The following is a 17,497-nucleotide window of genomic DNA, read 5'->3' on the forward strand; positions in this document are numbered from 1 at the left end:
CATTACGATGGTATCCTCAGAGAATTGCTGTCGAGCAGCAAGATGTACTGGAAATAAAAACCTAAATATAGGTCTTCCCATAAAATGGCTGAAAAATATCCCTTTTAGATCTGGCTGTCTGTAATCCTCTAGAACACTAGAAAACGTGGATTCAAAAGGTCCTTGAGGCTTAGGCTGTATAAAGTGGTGTCATGTTTTGCATAGCACAATCTGAAGTTGAGAACTTTACATTTTCCACTCCAATAGTAACTTTTTCCCCCACTTGATCCGCGCAGTCGTTTTGGTTTGGGGAAAGTTGAAAAGCCAAAACACGCACTCATATTCACCTCTATAGCTGCCTGCCTGCGGGGCTGACACAGTTTGGGCTGGTGCGGGAGGGAATCGCGTGAGTCAGCAATGACATAGAAGTCGCTGCTCCCTTGGCCGTATTCATTAGACCAGATTGAAGAGCCGGGTGGTATTTCACAGGGAGCATGAGAAAGGGTTGAGTGAGTGAGTGAGTGAGTGAGTGAGTGAGTGAGTGAGTGAGTGTGTGAGTGTGTGTGTGTGTGTGTGTGTGTGTGTGTGTGTGTGTGTGTGTGTGTGTGTGTGTGTGTGTGTGTGTGTGTGTGTGTGTGTGTGTGTGTGTGTGTGTGTGTGTGTGTGTGTGTGTGTGTGTGTGTGTGTGTGTGTGTGTGTGTACAATAGGTGCATGCGTATGACAGTGTGGGTTTGTGGCTGCACCTGTGTATATGCAAGTCAATATGAATGTGTGAATGTGTGTGTATAAATGAAGGAGACTGTTTCTTTGGAGAGAGAGCGAGAGAGAGAAGGGGTGGTGTATAGCACACACTCAGTCCTTGCACTGCCAGCCTCCCTGCCTGATTGAAACGATGGCAGATGGGCTGCGAAAAATTGGAAGGCAGACCCGCACCAGTCTTCCCGTATTTTTTTATTTCTCTCTCACCTTCAGAAAAAAATCTAATTTGCAGACTGGCCTCAGGCCACTGATCAGGGCCAGTGTGGGGTGAAGCAATGGCGAGGGCCAGAGCGGCGCAGACTTGGTTAGGTGCCCTTACACCCCTGCCTAACTCCTAAATTGCCCCAGCACACCCCGAAGCACAGGGGATTATGCAACTTGCTCTCTGAAGCCATTGGTTTACGTTTGAATCAGATTCAGTTTCTCTCTCTGGCTGCCATGTGTCGTTTACGATACTGCAGCTAGCATGATGTGGTTGTTTAAACCAGTATGAACTAGACCAATAGAAGGTCCCAGCAGAGCGAGATCTTGTCTTTGTGCTATGATAATGGTTTATGATTATATTTGCATGATAACTGGAACCCCTCTTCAGGTCATACAGAGGCACCTGCAGTTGGATAACTAGGGCTGGGCAGTATACCATATTTGAAGATATACCGGTATTGATGCACGGACCGGTTTGGGATTTTACTTTACCTTCTTTAATGGTATTTGAATGTTTGGTTTGTTAAATGTGATACGCCATGTGTAAAGTAAATTGTTATATTTTACTTTGCTACTTAAGTCATCTCTCTCCACGCTCTCTCTCTCTCTCTCTCTCTCTCCATGCCGCTTCCACACAGACCTAGCCCAGCCCTCTGTCACTCGAGTGCATTTGTTGTTCCTCAACCACAAGACACTTGTGTTCAGTGTGCTTGGTCAATGAAGCACATGCAACAATGTTGATGGCAATGATACTGTTTTAACTTTTCTTCTTAATATAAATCCACTAGCGTTATATAATTACACTATTAGTTTGTTTCTTACATCTGCAAACAGCTAGTTTGTCTTTTCTTAGCAAGTTGGGCCTAAATCTTGTTAGCCACTAATGCTAATCGCTTGCTAGCCAATAAATGTACTGAGTCAGAGCAAACGTAAATTGGCTATACAGCATGATAATACCAGTGATGGTGTAGACCTAAATTGGCATGTTGTTTATGAAACAGTGTCTTCTAAATCAAAGAGGAATATGCAAAGCAAGCTTATGTTAGCTACATGAAGTAGCTAGGAGAAAACATTTAATGTAGCCAAAGATTATAGGGTCCTCTAGGAAACACTTCTCAACACTTAGGTTCCTACCATGTCACAATAACACCTCCCTGGTATTTTCATTCGTTGTCAAGTCAAACAACACTGTATTCAAAGTGCCCACTATTATATTCTAACTATAGAACTAGAATAGTCATTCTATTTCCATGATTCCAACAGTTGCTCGATATCGCAATTGCAACATTTGATTAAAAATAAGGCCTATGTGGCAGTATGGAAATGATCTCAAATGAGTGCAGGAAATGCAGAAACTGATGAAAATGCTCATTTTTTTTGGGGGGGGGTGGGGGTTGATGTTAAATTGAACAGTATAAAGCAATAAGAATGGCGAAAGACCTGTTGAATTCACTTAGAATGTATGTGTTGCCACTCTAGGGTCACGCACTACTCATAAAGCAAATTTAGAACTTTTATTGTTCAAAAACATAAAATACCTTCATTTTTTATTTTTTATACTGTGATATAATATTTTGCCCATATTGCCCAGCCCTATGAATAACGCCCATAACTTCTGAATTAACACATTAATGCCATTATGGGGTGACACTGGGCTGTACCTTAAAAAAAAAAAAATCATTTACACATTGTCTATATTGTAGGAGAATCACCTAGTCACTTCGTCAAGAGGTTCAGATCTCTTGATATAAGAGCTAAGGTGTTGTTTTTATGTGATACCTACTGGTCTTGTTATAATCCCCTATTGACGTGCACTCTTGTCTTGTCTCTTCTGTGTGTCTGCAGCGGTGTCTAGTGGCAGCGACAGTGAGTCGGACCACAGTGAAGGAAGCGTGAAGAGCAAGGTGTCCAGCCAGGGTCTCCCTGAGGGCAAGCAGCATACTGACTCAGGTACATCCCTCTGTATACCTTCTCTCTGACCCTGGCACGCATAAGACACCACAAATATACACAATGGAGTAATACAACTTTTGATTTAGAAATTGTACGGGGATAAGACAGTTTTACTTAGAGTGTAAGGCATTGTTGAGCTTTATTCTTGAACAATCAATATCAATCACAATGAACAGCAGAACTATTGAACAGTAGGAAATCTTCCAGACGGTGCCTTTGAACCCCCTGTGTGTTTGTCCACAGTGTTCAGTGGGGGGAGGATTGGGACACCCACAGGGCTGGGTTGGGGACCACAGGGCAGCCTGCTGTCAGAGAGCCGCTCCAGCCTAACCAGCAAGCCCCCCCACAGCACCGCTCCCCCTGAGGACTACGACACAGACCACAGCTTCCCCTCCCCCAGTGAGTACACCCAGAACTCAACATTATCTATGTGGCTCCAATGGCTCAGTCGGTTAGACAGAGCATGGTCAGGGTTGTGGAATATGTACTGCATTGGCCATATAGGTGTGACTTTCAATGTGGCCTTGGATAAAAGTCCCATATTATACCCAGAGTGGGTTCTAATCCATCAAACCACTCCCTTCCCCCTGTACTTGTTGATTACTTTCAACGGACCTGACAGGACAAGCTATCACATCACCTTTTATTAGGCAAGGTGTTGTTTACACTGCACTGCTTTCACATCTCATAGGCCTAATCAATAAGGGCAGAGGTGAGAGAGTGAATCTGCCCCTGTGTGTTGCCTAACCCTACACACTAGGCCAGTATCTAACAAGTCTAGCCTGTTGCAATGCATTGCAAATTAAGAGCTCTGACCGCTTTGGCTGCCATGTCAAGCCGGCCTAGATTGACTCTGTGTAGAGAACACTTGAGGGGATGTGAGCTCAGAGCAACAGGTGTTGGTGCCCAAGAAGGGTACCTATTTGCGCTCTCCCTTCCATGTTGCGTCCCCAACAATAAGGTCTCTAAATTAGGAAGCAGTATGTGCACACCCACCGACCGGAAGAAACCTGAACAGGAGTGCTTACAGAGCTGAACCCCCCTTAGCCCTCTGACAAACAAAATGTAAATACTGAGCAAAGCTCCTGTTCTCCATCCCAGGAAGGAAACCCTGTCCTCGGGTGTTCCAGCCCCGACAAGACCCCCTGTCTCTCTCGGTTTCTGCCAGTGGGTGCGGTGTAATGCCAGTATGGGATCCCCCACCGCTATCCCTGCCCTCCACAGCCAGAACGCCCGCTGGCACAACTCAAGCCCAATTAGGTCTCATTTGCACAGCGATGGTGTCTCGCCAATTTGTGGCTCCCGCTTTTTTAAAGATAACAACTCTCTTTCATGTGCTCACTTGACACATTTGTTGAAAGCGTTGACTTTCCCGACTGTGACCATGCAGAACGTGGAGCCTTAATTTAATTGGGGATTTTAATTTGTATTTTATTTTGTACTTCTCTTGGCCTTCATGTATCCATACAAAGAAAGCAATTTACCACATTTCATACCCTCTTCTTTTATCTGCCCTTTTCTTGTATACTTTATATCATTAAACGTAAGCGGTACTGTATCACCAACGGCAGCTACCGCCGTCCAGTGCCGTAAACGTGTTGGCTAACTTTGCAGGATAATGACTTCATTTGACTTCAGGGTCCTGTGTCGCTCAGTTGGTAGAGCATGGCGCTTGCAACACCGGGGTTGTGGGTTCGATTCCCACAGGGGACCAGCATGAAAATGTATGCACTCACTACTGTCACTCCGGATCAGAGTGTCTGCTTAATGACAAAATATTTTAATCTACGTGTACTCCGTTAGCCAACTAGCAAAATGACTCCCTCTGCACCACTAAATGGAAAAGGACCCGGAAATCCATCTCTGCCCAATAGTTGGGGATAGACTTCTCCCCCTAATACCCCATCGCTGTAATTGATTGAAAATATGAATGTCATTTATATACAAATGTGGACATCAAGGATAGCCCGGGCTGTGTAGAATGCGCCACTGCATGGATTACCTCCAGGGAAACCGGAGAATGGATTTCTATTTATAAGGTGTTGATTTATGTCGCCTGCGAGCGGCGGGCCGTCATTAATCAGAACATAATGGGGTTTAGCCCTATGCAAGGCGCTGGGACTCCCCTGCTCACTCATTTGTTTTCACTCAACATCGTCCTGTTTCAAGCCACTTAGGGATTAGTCAGAGCAATTACTCATTCCCACTATTTCTTCATTTGAATCTTATTCATTAGTCTTTATAAGGTAGCAGAACCATTTCATGTGTGTGCATGTTCAATCGAGCTTGAATAGCAACCATTTTTAAGTGTGTTATTATCGTGTTTTGTCTCCAGATTTCCCATTAGATCTTGGTTTTAGCATTGATTTGTGATTTATTTTCTTCTATTCGAGACACTAGCACACTTTCAATCCAGTCTATTTGACTCCCTTTTAGACACAATCTGTATGTTGAAGCTATTCTCCATGATATATAGCGCTAGACTGGAGTAGCTTTTAATGACGATGACATTTAGCAGACATTGTGTACTTTACTAGGTATATTTACTGGAATCCAAAGCACTGAAGGTGCAAAAGGAGCAATATGAAAAGTATTTTTCTATATGGTACTCTTTTTTTTACAAATTAATTTCTACCTCCGATCATTGTAGATGATGCAACCATGGCCAGACTACTGTTCTCGCAAGAATGAATGATGGACATCATAAGATGCTAAGTAAAAAAGGAAGAATGTCATCATATCACCCCAAGTAACCATTTCTTAATTCAATCTGTTTTTTTGTAGTTTTTTGTCACTCTACCCAATGTGAAGTCACGCTAGTTGGCTTTGTGTGCGTTCCTTCAATGATGCCTTGAGCCCACGCACAACCTGGGTCTTTATGTTCACATCGCTTTGTTTTGATGTAGTCTTTCAAGCGACTTTTTTTCTGTCATTACCAAGGTAGCCGTGTGCAGCTGTGTGCCAGCTCAAGTGGAATTTGAAGCGAGAGAGGGAAAATAACCAATAAGGCTCTTACAGTAGTGTCTGTAAGTCTTTTATTGATTTCCCTGATAGCAGGAGGGAAACTTGCTTGTTGTCGGTCTCTGTAAATAACCCTCCCACTTCCCCATGCACCCCAGTCTTATACTTCCAACCATTCGGCAGGGTACTCTAGTGGTTAGAGCGTTGGTCTAGTAACCGGAAGGTTGCAAGTTCAAATCCCCGAGCTGACAAGGTACAAATCTGTCGTGCTGCCCCTGAACAGGCAGTTCCTAGGCCGTCATTGAAAATAAGAATTTGTTCTTAACTGACTTGCCTAGTTAAATAAAGGTTAATAAAATAAAAATGTTTTTAAAAAACATTCTCCACTCCTCTCTCTCCCTCACCCAATTTATCTAATCTACCTTGACATTTCTGAAGTTTGCTGCCATTCTTTTTTTATTATTTTTATTTTCTCTTTACGCTGAGGTTGTATAATTGCACTTCATTGTACACTCTTTCGGGAATCATTCCTCACTCTCTGATGCAGAAAACCTGCCACAGTGTTTGAGCAAAGGTTTTCTGAATGGCACTGAAGAGGAATCGTTTACATACGCACCGCTGCCAGTTCCTGTATACGCTTGCCGTTTTAACACAACGTACATGTATGTTGACAGTCTCCCCTTTTCATTAAGAGCTACCCTAACATTACCTGGGGTCCTTCTGTGGCTCAGTTGGTAGAGCATGGCGATTGTAACGCCAGGGTAGTTGGTTCGATTCCCGGGACCACCCATACGTAGAATGTATGCACACATGACTGTAAGTTGCTTTGGATAAAAGCGTCAGCTAAATGGCATATATTATTATTATTATTATTTACCTGCAGTTAACCTGATGAGAATAGGAAATGTGCATATTCCACGTGCTGCTCCGTCTTGGTTTAATGAAATGCTGTTTAGTGATCGCGTCTTCCTCAAACGAGCTTACTCAATTAGACGATGCCATACACAGGCTTGATGAAGTGACATTTTTTCTCCCTGTCAGTTAGCACCGATTGAGCCCATCTAATGAGAACCTGGGACTCTGATACAGAAACCTACTGTAGCATTGAAGTCTGCAAGAGATCAAGAGGCTCCAATATGTGATAAATCTCTTATGTGAAATCAGTAGCATTTGCAGAGCTCGGTACAATATGTACCAGGACCCTACTTAACACACTATCAGCGCTAACTGTTCTTGTATGAACTGGAGTACACAAGTCCATTTTACTCTGTTCTTGTCATTAATTACAGTTAATTACACAACAGCCACACAGGAAATCATTGACGTAAATACAATCAAGTTACCGGCTGTGATGCAGAGCTGCTGGCTGATTGAGAACATCATCTTTGTTTTTCTTCATACTACTCATACTTCCTCAAAACCTGTTTGCTAGTACTCTGCCATTTTATAGGCTACTGTATTTGAGTTACATTATTGTTCTCATTTTCTATTGGTTGATTTCAACTGAAGCAAAATGGTGTTGTTCTGCATGCGATATGCTGTAGACCGGGTCAGAGGTTACACACCCCTTATGTAAGCGCTCTATATGGGATTGGTCAATCGCAGGCAGTTTGTTTGGGTCTTGTAGTTGAAGGTTATTGAAGAGATTGGCATTTCAACACCTTTTTAAGGATCCTTCTGTCCTCTGCGTAAGATGAGTCATCCACCCTCACCTTTTCCCTTGGCCAGCAACAGTTTCACCTGAAGAGCATCACTAGTCTGACTGATACCGTTCTTCACAACATAACAAAAATACGTATAATTACCACCTTCTATTCCTGGCCATTGGTATCAGCAACAACTGAACATTAATATGACACTCAGCCTGTGTCCCAAATAGCACCCTGTTCCCTACATAGAGCACTACTTTTGACCCAATCAAAAGTAGTGCACTATATACATGGCCTTAGTCACCGTTGAAAGCAATGATCAACCTGCAATATACGATGTCATTACCTCACTTACATCGCAAGTTTGATATAATTGATTTAACATTTCCAAATGTGCGTCTGTGGAACGTAGCCTCCCCTACAAAATATCCGATAATGACTCTGATCTGTCAGTTACACTGTTGCGAAATGCTAACATGACACCTCTTTCAGGAATACAAAACACCTCCTCTGCCAAGGATGGGGACGGATGCAACGACTGCCATTTTCTAATACGGGTTGGTGAAGGAGGGGGTGGGTGATGGTGCGGTGGAGGGAGGTGGGGGCAGTCATTTGGCAAACATAATTAATAACACTCCAGTCTCCCCTGATTAGCTCCAGATGAGGCCTGAATACGAGATGAGGACTGGCTATAGAGAGTCTGCTGGAGATTTGCCCAGGGGCCGATGATGTGTTACTCCGACCTAATGATTATTCGAAGGAGGCATTATGAAAACAGTGAAAGCCTATTGTAGTTTCGGCTTAACATTGGATAAGCATAGAGGCCTATTGGGATGTATTTACAATGTTGCTTGATTTGCTTCATACTGTACCATCTCTACCATTGAGAAACAACAAAAAGATGCCTTTCACCCACTTCTCATGTACACATATTTGGTATTGATACAATTGTTGTAATACACAGTTGAGTCGATGAAGTAATCTGCAGACATTAAAATGAGCTAGTATGGGTTTCCATTCAAAATGTGTCTTAGGAAATTAATAATTATCTTCCCACTAAGGGACACAGTCAGACTGCAGTGCTGTGTTCAGGCATTCTCCACGGAAGTTCACAATGTCAAGCAATTCCTTCTGTAGCTCAGTTGGTAGAGCATGGCGCTTGTAACGCCAGGGTAGTGGGTTCGATCCCCGGGACCACCCATACGTAGAATGTATGCACACATGACTGTAAGTCGCTTTGGATAAAAGCGTCTGCTAAATGGCATATATTATATTATTATTATATCATGATTGGATGTGGTGAAATAACTTTACAGAAAATCTTGAGGGACAGGGAGGTTGATGGGAATACACACTTGGTGTCTCTTGACATTTTGGTCCAGCACTGATGTGGTTCTCTCACTAGCCTGTCCAGTAACTGGCTGTATTAAAGTTGTTGATAAAACAGCTGTAGTAGAGCTATGTGGTGTGCATTTTGCAATGGGCTCTTAATTTAATCGTACTGCGGTGAGTTGCAGAAATTGTGTGGATTAAAAAAGAGCCTTGACCCAAATTGTAAATGTTACTAGAGCTCTGCATATTCGTAAGCCAAGTAATCTGCACTTTATTATTGATTGTAGGTCTACCTTACCTTATGGTGAGGCGTTGTCTCGCATGAGCGTCTCTCAACAGAAACACAAGTCTAATAGAGTGCTGGGGAGGGGGAGGAGCTCCGCGGACCCTTCGTTTCCGGAAGTGATTTAGCCATTTATTGTAGCCATTTGTGCTCTGTAGTGTTACTAGTTTTCTCGTGTCAATTAACTCGTGACATTCCTGGATTACAAATTATAGGAATAAAGTCTAATTTAGACAACAGGCGTAACCTTTTTCAAGTTGAAGTTGGAAGTTTACGTACACTTAGGTTGTAGTCATTAAAACTCATTTTTCAACCACTCCACAAATTTCTTGTTAACAAACTATAGTTTTGGCAAGTCGGTTAGGACATCTCCTTTGTGAATGACACAAGTCATTTTCCCAACAATTGTTTATAGACAGATTATTTCACTTATAATTCACTGTATCACAATTCCAGTGGGTCAGAAGTTTACATACACTAAATTGACTGTTCCTTTTAACAGCTTGGACAATTCCAGAAAATTATGTCATGGCTTTAGAAGCTTCTGATCGTTTAATTGACATCATTTGAATCAATTGGAGGTGTACCTGTGGATTTATTTCAAGGCCTACCTTCAAACTCAGTGCCTCTTTGCTTGACATCATGGGAAAATCAAAAGAAATCAGCCAAGACCTCAGAAAAAATTGTAGACGTCCACAAGTCTGGGTCATTCTTGGGAGAAATTTCCAAATGCCCAAAGATACCACATTCATCTGTACAAACAATAGTACGCAAGTATAAACATCATGGTACCACGTAGCCATCATACCGTGCAGGAAGGAGACGCGCTCTGTCTCCTAGAGATGAACGTACTTTGGTGCGAACAGTGCAAATCAATCCCAGAACAACAGCAACGGACCTTGTGAAGATGCTGGAGGAAACACAGTAAAACGAGTCCTATATCGACATAGCCTGAAAGGAGCGCAAGGAAGAAGTCACTGCTCCAAAACCGCCATAAAAAACAGACATGGGGACAAAGATCATACGTTTTGGAGAAATGGTCTCTGGCCTGATGAAACAAAAATAGAACTGTTTGGCCATAATGACCATCGTTATGTTTGGAGGAAAAAGGGGGAGGCAACTGTGAAGCACGGGGGTGGCAGCATCATGTTGTGGGGGTGCTTTGCTGCAGGAGAGACTGGTGCACTTCACAAAATAGATGGCATCATGACGATGGAAAATATGTGGATATATTGAAGAAACATCTCAAGACATCAGTCAGGAAGTTAAAGCTTGTTCGCAAATCTTCCAAATAGACAATAACTCCAAGCATACTTCCAAAGTTGTTGCAAAATGGCTTAAGGACAACAAATTCAAGGTATTGGAGTGGCCATCACAAACCCTGTGATGGAGTGTATGTAAACTTCTGACCCAGTGAGGATGTGATGAAATAAATCATTCTCTCTACTATTATTCTGACATTTTACATTCTTAAAATAAAGTGGTGATCCTAACTGAACTAAGATAGGGAATGTTTCCTCGGATTAAATGTCAGGAATTGTGAAAAACGGAGTTTAAATGTATTTGTCTAAGGTGTATGTAAACTTCCGACTTCAACTGTATCTGGCTATGCTGGCAAAATCACTACATATCCCATTGAGCCAAAAAACATCCAGCCAACCATACGCAAATGATGCTGGTAGATATCAAAACTGAATTTGGATCCGTTAAAATGAATTTGAAGTAGAAATGATATCCTTCGCCACTGTTGTCTTACGACACAATAGATAGCTCGAACCAGTCATGAATATTCAACTACACAGTAACTAATTTTACATTTTCTTTCCAGCTAATTTCTTAGTTACATTATTGTATAATTAGCAATGAGTTTTGAAGTTGAGAGTGCAGTATTTATACATTTTGAAAACTAGCATAGTTCAGCTAGTTTAGCCAGGGAAAACAAGCTTTGGACAGGATATAGCTGGGCAGACATGCGTACTAGGCTAATTCGGTACACAGATTGTAGTTTTTATGCCGTGATATCAGGAGCTGACTGTGCAAAGTTTGAGTAAACAATTCGAAGACTGAAACAAATACATCAGATTACAAATATTTAAGGAGAGCGAATCGATATACAATCCCGAATTCAGTCGTAACTGTCAATGATAAAACAAAGTTTAAAACGATATTTGAGTTTTTACCTTAATCCAGAAAATGTATGGTGAAGTCGCTTCCGGACACAATAGACTCCACCTCCTCACCACTCTATTGAGCTGCACATACAGTGGTAGTGATTCACACTGTAGTTATTCATTTAAGTGAGGGAAACTGTACTAGCTATAGCCAAAGGTGTGCGAAGTAAGTAGAGTGGAACACTTTAGCTAAATGTGGCTCTCCTAATGATCTGGATGGATGAAAAGCTAAAAGGAGACAGGGGTCCCTTTGGTCCGCAACTCTTTATGTGGGGCTCATCAGCAATGCTGATGCACCGATGGAGGAGATTCTCTCTCCCACACGCAGCCCTATTATCTCCCCAGGAGGCTGCAGTAATTGTATTAGTATGCGAAACAGACCTGTGTCGGTTTATTCAGTGGTCCGACAGCTCTTTTTTTTATGGGCAGTAGATCTTACCGATAGTCATTCAGGTTCCTAAGGCGTCTTTATTTAAGCCTGTATGAAATGTTATCTGGGCTTCCAGCAAGGAATTTATTCATCACTAAAGGGTCCACCGTTATAGCTGTTCTTAAAAAAAGAAAGTAAAAGGGATGCTGGAACAAAAGGTGTTTGCAGTTATCACACGGACAGAGTAATTTGATACTTTGCATATTCCCATTTGAAATTGGTAAATGACTGAGTGAGGTGAATGCCACAAGTGGATTTGACTGATTCGTAAATGACTTTTTAATTGTATTAAATATCATGAATGATCTTTCAGTTACACCTCAACTGCGCCACAGCGACTGGCTATTCATTGCTAACTATGTCCGGAGGCATCTTTCAGAAAAATTGTCTCAACACAAAAGAAAATGGCCAGTCAAAATCCCAAGTGATGGTCTCCGCTGAGATGAATGGAATGCTTTCCCTCTTCAACCCTGTTGTCAACCTTTATCACCAAGGCCAAACTTAATGTCTGGTTCACCTGCTGTTTCCCCAAAGCTGGACATAAAGATTGTATGTTAGTCATACACTGCATCTCCGAATGCACACCTCACTACAGCATCGTAAGAAGTTGCGGAGGGCCCATTCTGTGTGGAAAACCTTGTCGTGTGCCATGCAGACAGGCTCTTGGCTTGGACGCTACACTTTTTTTGTTCAATGGGGCCAATGACTTACCTAAGAAGTTGGGACATTTCCACGAATAGAGTACATTTTGCATCCCTTTGATGTTGTAAGTAGAAATTGTGCACCAATATTACATTGTAATAGCCTGTTATATTAAATGTGCCCTTCAATATAGACCACATGAGCACTCAATGTATCCGAATAAAGACTTGCTAAAGTGCCAAAAACCAGCATTTCTAATAATCAACGTTCTGATTTTAACTCACTTAACCCCAAAATGTTTACGTTTTCACCATCATTGTAAAGCCCTAGTTTATGTTCTTGCTTTGACTGTCATTTCTGAAGATGATTATATATTTAATGTAATTATTGATACATTTAAGTCCCTCCCTCATTTTCAGGTTAAGTGAACAGAACTTTTGTTTGATTATGGGCAAACTATTATTTTAAAAATCATTTTTCAAAAGAAACATTGAACATATAAGCAATAGTAAAGTAATAGTGTAAAAGCAGATGAGCTGCTGCTACTATTTTGGCCAATTTTTTGCTGTTTTGTGATGGAAAACTGAGATCTTCAAGCATAACATGTCAATCCTGTTACCCATAGGCTAGAACATTTTTACATTTTAAAAAGATTTGTGAAGCTTGCATTCAATTGCCCCTCCCTGTTGCACACAACAAGCTTCCATTTCCCCTGTCACAAGGGGATTTATGGTTGATTTAAGGTGAAAACCTCAACCATGTTATGGTCAATCAAATTGAATGGCACTTTATTGGCACTTTTATTTAACCTCTTGAGATGGGAAAGCATGTTTTTGTATGAAGTTGAGCATTTATGACAGAATGTTAAAATAACCAAGTTAGGGTACATACATTTAGGGTATTCTATTTGTGGAATGACCCATATATAATGTTTAAAGGTGATGCTCTTACCTCTGTACTGTGTGTCCTCTGCATTCTCAATATTTATCTTCTTATCCAACAAACCAAACCTCTTTGGCACTGGCCAGAGACCACAAAACTCTTGTGTTAGTTTCAACAGCTGTTCAGTGATAGTTGTGAAGTTGACTTTTTAAACATACTGAATCTTTCTGGTATTCTGACACTTTATTGAGACCATCTGGAAATCCGAAGGGGATACGGGAGTAACAGTGGGAAGGGTGAACTCGGATTGAACCTCGTCTTCGGTAGGGGGATTTGTATACAGGACATGTGCCGGGAGTGTTAGCACTCAACCACGGCTTTGCTTAAGTTGCCCTTTTTAAAAGAAGATAAATAATGGCTTATCTGTTTTGATCTATTATCTACTCATGCATAAGGTACCATTGCAGTCTTTACACTCCTATTTGCTCATTCGGTGGTTCCCTCAGATCAGTTCCCTATCCATTTGGATAGTGTTGATGTGATATCAATTCTTCTATGGTTTCTGAGCATGTGCGGTATCACTATGGTGGGGTTATGGGCTACCTGGTTGCCTGGAGACAGACAGCAGGCTCTTCCTTCCTGGAGCCGTGTTCCAGCAGATCCCCTTTAATGAAAATGACTGTGTGACACAAACAGCAGTATTAATTTAATTGTGGACTGTGCCAGTCCTCCCTCAATGGTCTGTAATTGTATTAGCATGGAGGGGTGGTGGATTACTCTTAAAATATAGAAATAAACTACAGTAGGAGATGGTGAAGGGTAGATATGATGCTGTACTGCTCCTGGAATCTAAGGTGCAGTCAAGCACATGACCAGCTCCCTGTACAGAAGCAGTGATGTTATGGATCAACTCTTCAAAGGGATCATTTTAACTAGAATTCCGTTTGATTTGAACCCCTATTCCACAATTATTGTTATATTTTAAGCTTTACTCAGTCTACTGAAATGGCCACCTGTAATTTCCAAATAATTGTTTTATTGATGGCCACCTTCTTGCGACAAGAAGCTTGTTTGTCCTCCACATTTACCATTAAGCACCTGAAATTGATTGTACCATGTAGATCATTTGTGCTTGCCCTATTGTTCCTATGCACTGTGGACTGTGGAGAAAAAAGTAACTGCATTTCATGTGGCTTTCCAACAGCTATTAGTTCTATTGGACGAGAGGATGTGAGGGCTCTGTTGTTCTTAACTGCGTTCTGATGAGTCATTTTGGTAATTATGAACTGAGAGGGGAAGCAGACAGGCTCTCCATGGTGCCAGAGTCGGCCTGGTGGGACTGTGGGGTCGCGTGTGTCTGTGTGCCCGCCGCGCTGCGTTACACTGATTGACAGTGATGGCCACCTGCCGGCCTTAGCACAGCGGGCACCCTTCATATGCCCCCTCCACAGTGGTGGGGACACGTCCTCACCACAGAGCCAACCCCAAACTCTGACCCCTACTAGGAAGTAGGAGATGCAGTTGGATAAGCTATGTGGTTCTCCACCTCTAACCCACAGCTCAGAGTCTGGAGGTATGGGTTTGATCATACCACTGTGGCAGAGCTACAGGGCTTCCTTATTGTAGTGATGTTAGTCCGATTTGGTTGCATTCCTGTTTCAATGTGAACTCATGCCATGATTTAAACAAATTCCTGATAGACAACCTGTGTACAGGAATGGATTGACGATGCTAAAATTGTATTGATCATGATTGAAACACCAAGTTACAGTTTATGTAGAATTGCTTATTCTTGAGGGAAAGCCCTCGATAATGACTTCTTTCCTAGTCTTAGTTATACTTTGATATGAGGTTTGTCTTTTTGTGTTGTAGCACAGGAGCATGGACACTGTGCTACAATCCACAAATATACTTAACTCAAGGCTTCTAGCTTTTTCAAAACTCTTGTTCAATGGCCTGTTTTTCCAGTGTTGTTTTTCTAGTGGTCTCACCATTCTTTGAAGATCCTGCGTCTTGGAGAGCACACAGAAAACCGGGGAATCCCTGGCAGAATGGAGCAGGCTTTCAGGGGCCTCTAAATCGCAGTGACAACCTTAAAAAAGACTAAAGCGTTACACAGCTATTAAAACATGCCTAATAAACACATTGCAGGAGGCACACACAGACACGCATGCAGACACATCACTTGCATCTCTACTGTTGCTCTTGGAGCACAAAGAGTGCGCAAAAAGTGTTTTTATACTGTTTTCATACTTATGTTCTCTTCTCCCTACTATTTCCCACAAAATGCTTAAATATTTTTACTGAAAATGTAAAATATTACAGATTTTGCTTGGTTCTAAGCTGATGCCTGTGGAACCTAATAAAGTTGTATTGAATGGAATTGGAAAACGGGCCACTTCCAATCAATACTCCTATAGTCCTTACTCGATAAGCTTCATGAAAAGGGACTTTTTAAAATGTGGAATGTTTATGATTGAATTGTAATATTCCATCTGTCTTTCTACTACACACCTGTCTGTCTGTCTGTCTGTCTGTCTGTCTGTCTGTCTGTCTGTCTGTCTGTCTGTCTGTCTGTCTGTCTGTCTGTCTGTCTGTCTGTCTGTCTGTCTGTCTGTCTGTCTCTCTCTCTCTCTCTCTCTCTCTCTCTCTCTCTCTCTCTCTCTCTCTCTCTCTCTCTCTCTCTCTCTCTCTCTCTCTCTCTCTCTCTCTCCCTCCCTCTGTCTCTCTCTCGCTCTCGCTCTCGCTCTGTCTCTCTCTGATTGACTGAAAATGTGTATGGTGAATATTGTGCATCTGAGGAAACGATCTCCGTTTTAATCCTGTTTATCTTCTTACTCCCGATCTTTAGCTACACTGTGATTTCTACTTTCTAGAATATGAACTTTCAGGTATATATGGAGTCGATTATTTACGACGTTTAGAAGCCAGTGCCATTACCAGAATAGTAGTTTCACTGTTTCGGTCACCATAGTGCCTGATTTTATGTCGTGCCTGGTGTTTAGCATCTGTTACCACTCCTCTTGTACCAAGTCAAATGTACCATGCAGTGCATGCTATTTTTGCCTTTTCTCTTGGTGATGAGTTTGAAAAACAAAAACCTTTACAGTGGATGATGACAGTTAGTGCCATTTCATTAACAAACAAGTACTTCTCAGTGCCCTCGCCTGCTGTCAGGGGCCCGCGTCGTACACTTGCCCTGTGTCTGCACCTGGGGGCCAGCGCCGATTGGGAGCGCACTCCATAGCCATCACATTACATAGGTAATGGGGCTCCCCTGCCAATGTGGCCCCTCGGCCCTGGCCCTAGAGGCCCAATCACAGTCAAAATGGTTCTCAGTCCTCACAAGGGCTTCTGTAAGTGTTGTGTGTGAGAGCTGTGCAGCTGTGTGTGTACGCTTATGTTGGTCCACAAACGGATGAAGCAGGGGACCTATTGGAAGCAACAATATACTCTAGGTTCACCGCTGGCCTTCACCATAGTCCCTCCCTGTTTGTCAGTTTTTTTTCCAGGTTGGTGCACTTTTTCTTCTTGTTTGTGTTACCCTAGGACATGACCCACATATGATGGTGCCGCCTTTGTGGCAGACAAGCCTGATTTAGAATCCCCTCAAAGCATTTCAGCTTAGAGATGAGACTGGAAATGAACATCAATTTGTGATGCTTTTACATTTCTTCAGACACCTACACTTATCTTAAAAGAATAGCCCTGTGGCAGTGCTCCTACATGGCAATTACATGGTTCCATGTACACTTATGCTGGAGTGCCGTAGCCTTGATTTATGTATAAGGATTTGGTGTCAATGGCCATAACAAATGCAGGAAGTGTAAATTGATTTATTTCTGTTCCCCACAAAGCACTTAAACTAGCTTAAACTACAATCAATTGATTGTATAAGCTTGGTCATTGTAGCATGCATTGACGTCACACATATATTCACTTCATCCCCGCCAAACAAATCACATGAATTATTTTGTCTGAGAGGTTATGAGTGATTGAATGGTAAATTCATTGAGTTATGCATGCTATACAGTTGTATATATGCATGCTATATATGCATGCTATACAATAGCTTCTCACTGAACCGTGCCAAAACGGCCCACCATGTCAAAGGAAAGTCTTTTGAGAACTGTATGAACAGCATCTTTTCAAAAGACCCTAGGCATTCCTGGCAATGTTTCTTCAATGAACAAGAAATTGTTATGAGGTGTTTGCACTGAAAGCACCGGAGGGCGTGGGTTGGTAAAGGCA

At 42.1% G+C, this 17,497-nt stretch overlaps 1 protein-coding gene across 1 annotated transcript in view; it reads left to right on the forward strand.

The window, feature by feature from the left end:
• Nucleotides 1-17,497, forward strand: part of LOC118390654 (rab effector Noc2-like) — a 109,839-nt gene that overhangs the window by 55,714 nt on the left and 36,628 nt on the right. The window contains exons 7-8 of the mRNA XM_052529685.1: nucleotides 2,789-2,893; nucleotides 3,140-3,295. Coding sequence (XP_052385645.1) covers nucleotides 2,789-2,893; nucleotides 3,140-3,295 — 261 coding nt within the window. The remainder of the gene's footprint in view (nucleotides 1-2,788; nucleotides 2,894-3,139; nucleotides 3,296-17,497) is intronic.

Source organism: Oncorhynchus keta, chromosome 11 (assembly GCF_023373465.1).
Source record: "Oncorhynchus keta strain PuntledgeMale-10-30-2019 chromosome 11, Oket_V2, whole genome shotgun sequence".
Lineage (NCBI taxonomy): Eukaryota > Metazoa > Chordata > Actinopteri > Salmoniformes > Salmonidae > Oncorhynchus > Oncorhynchus keta.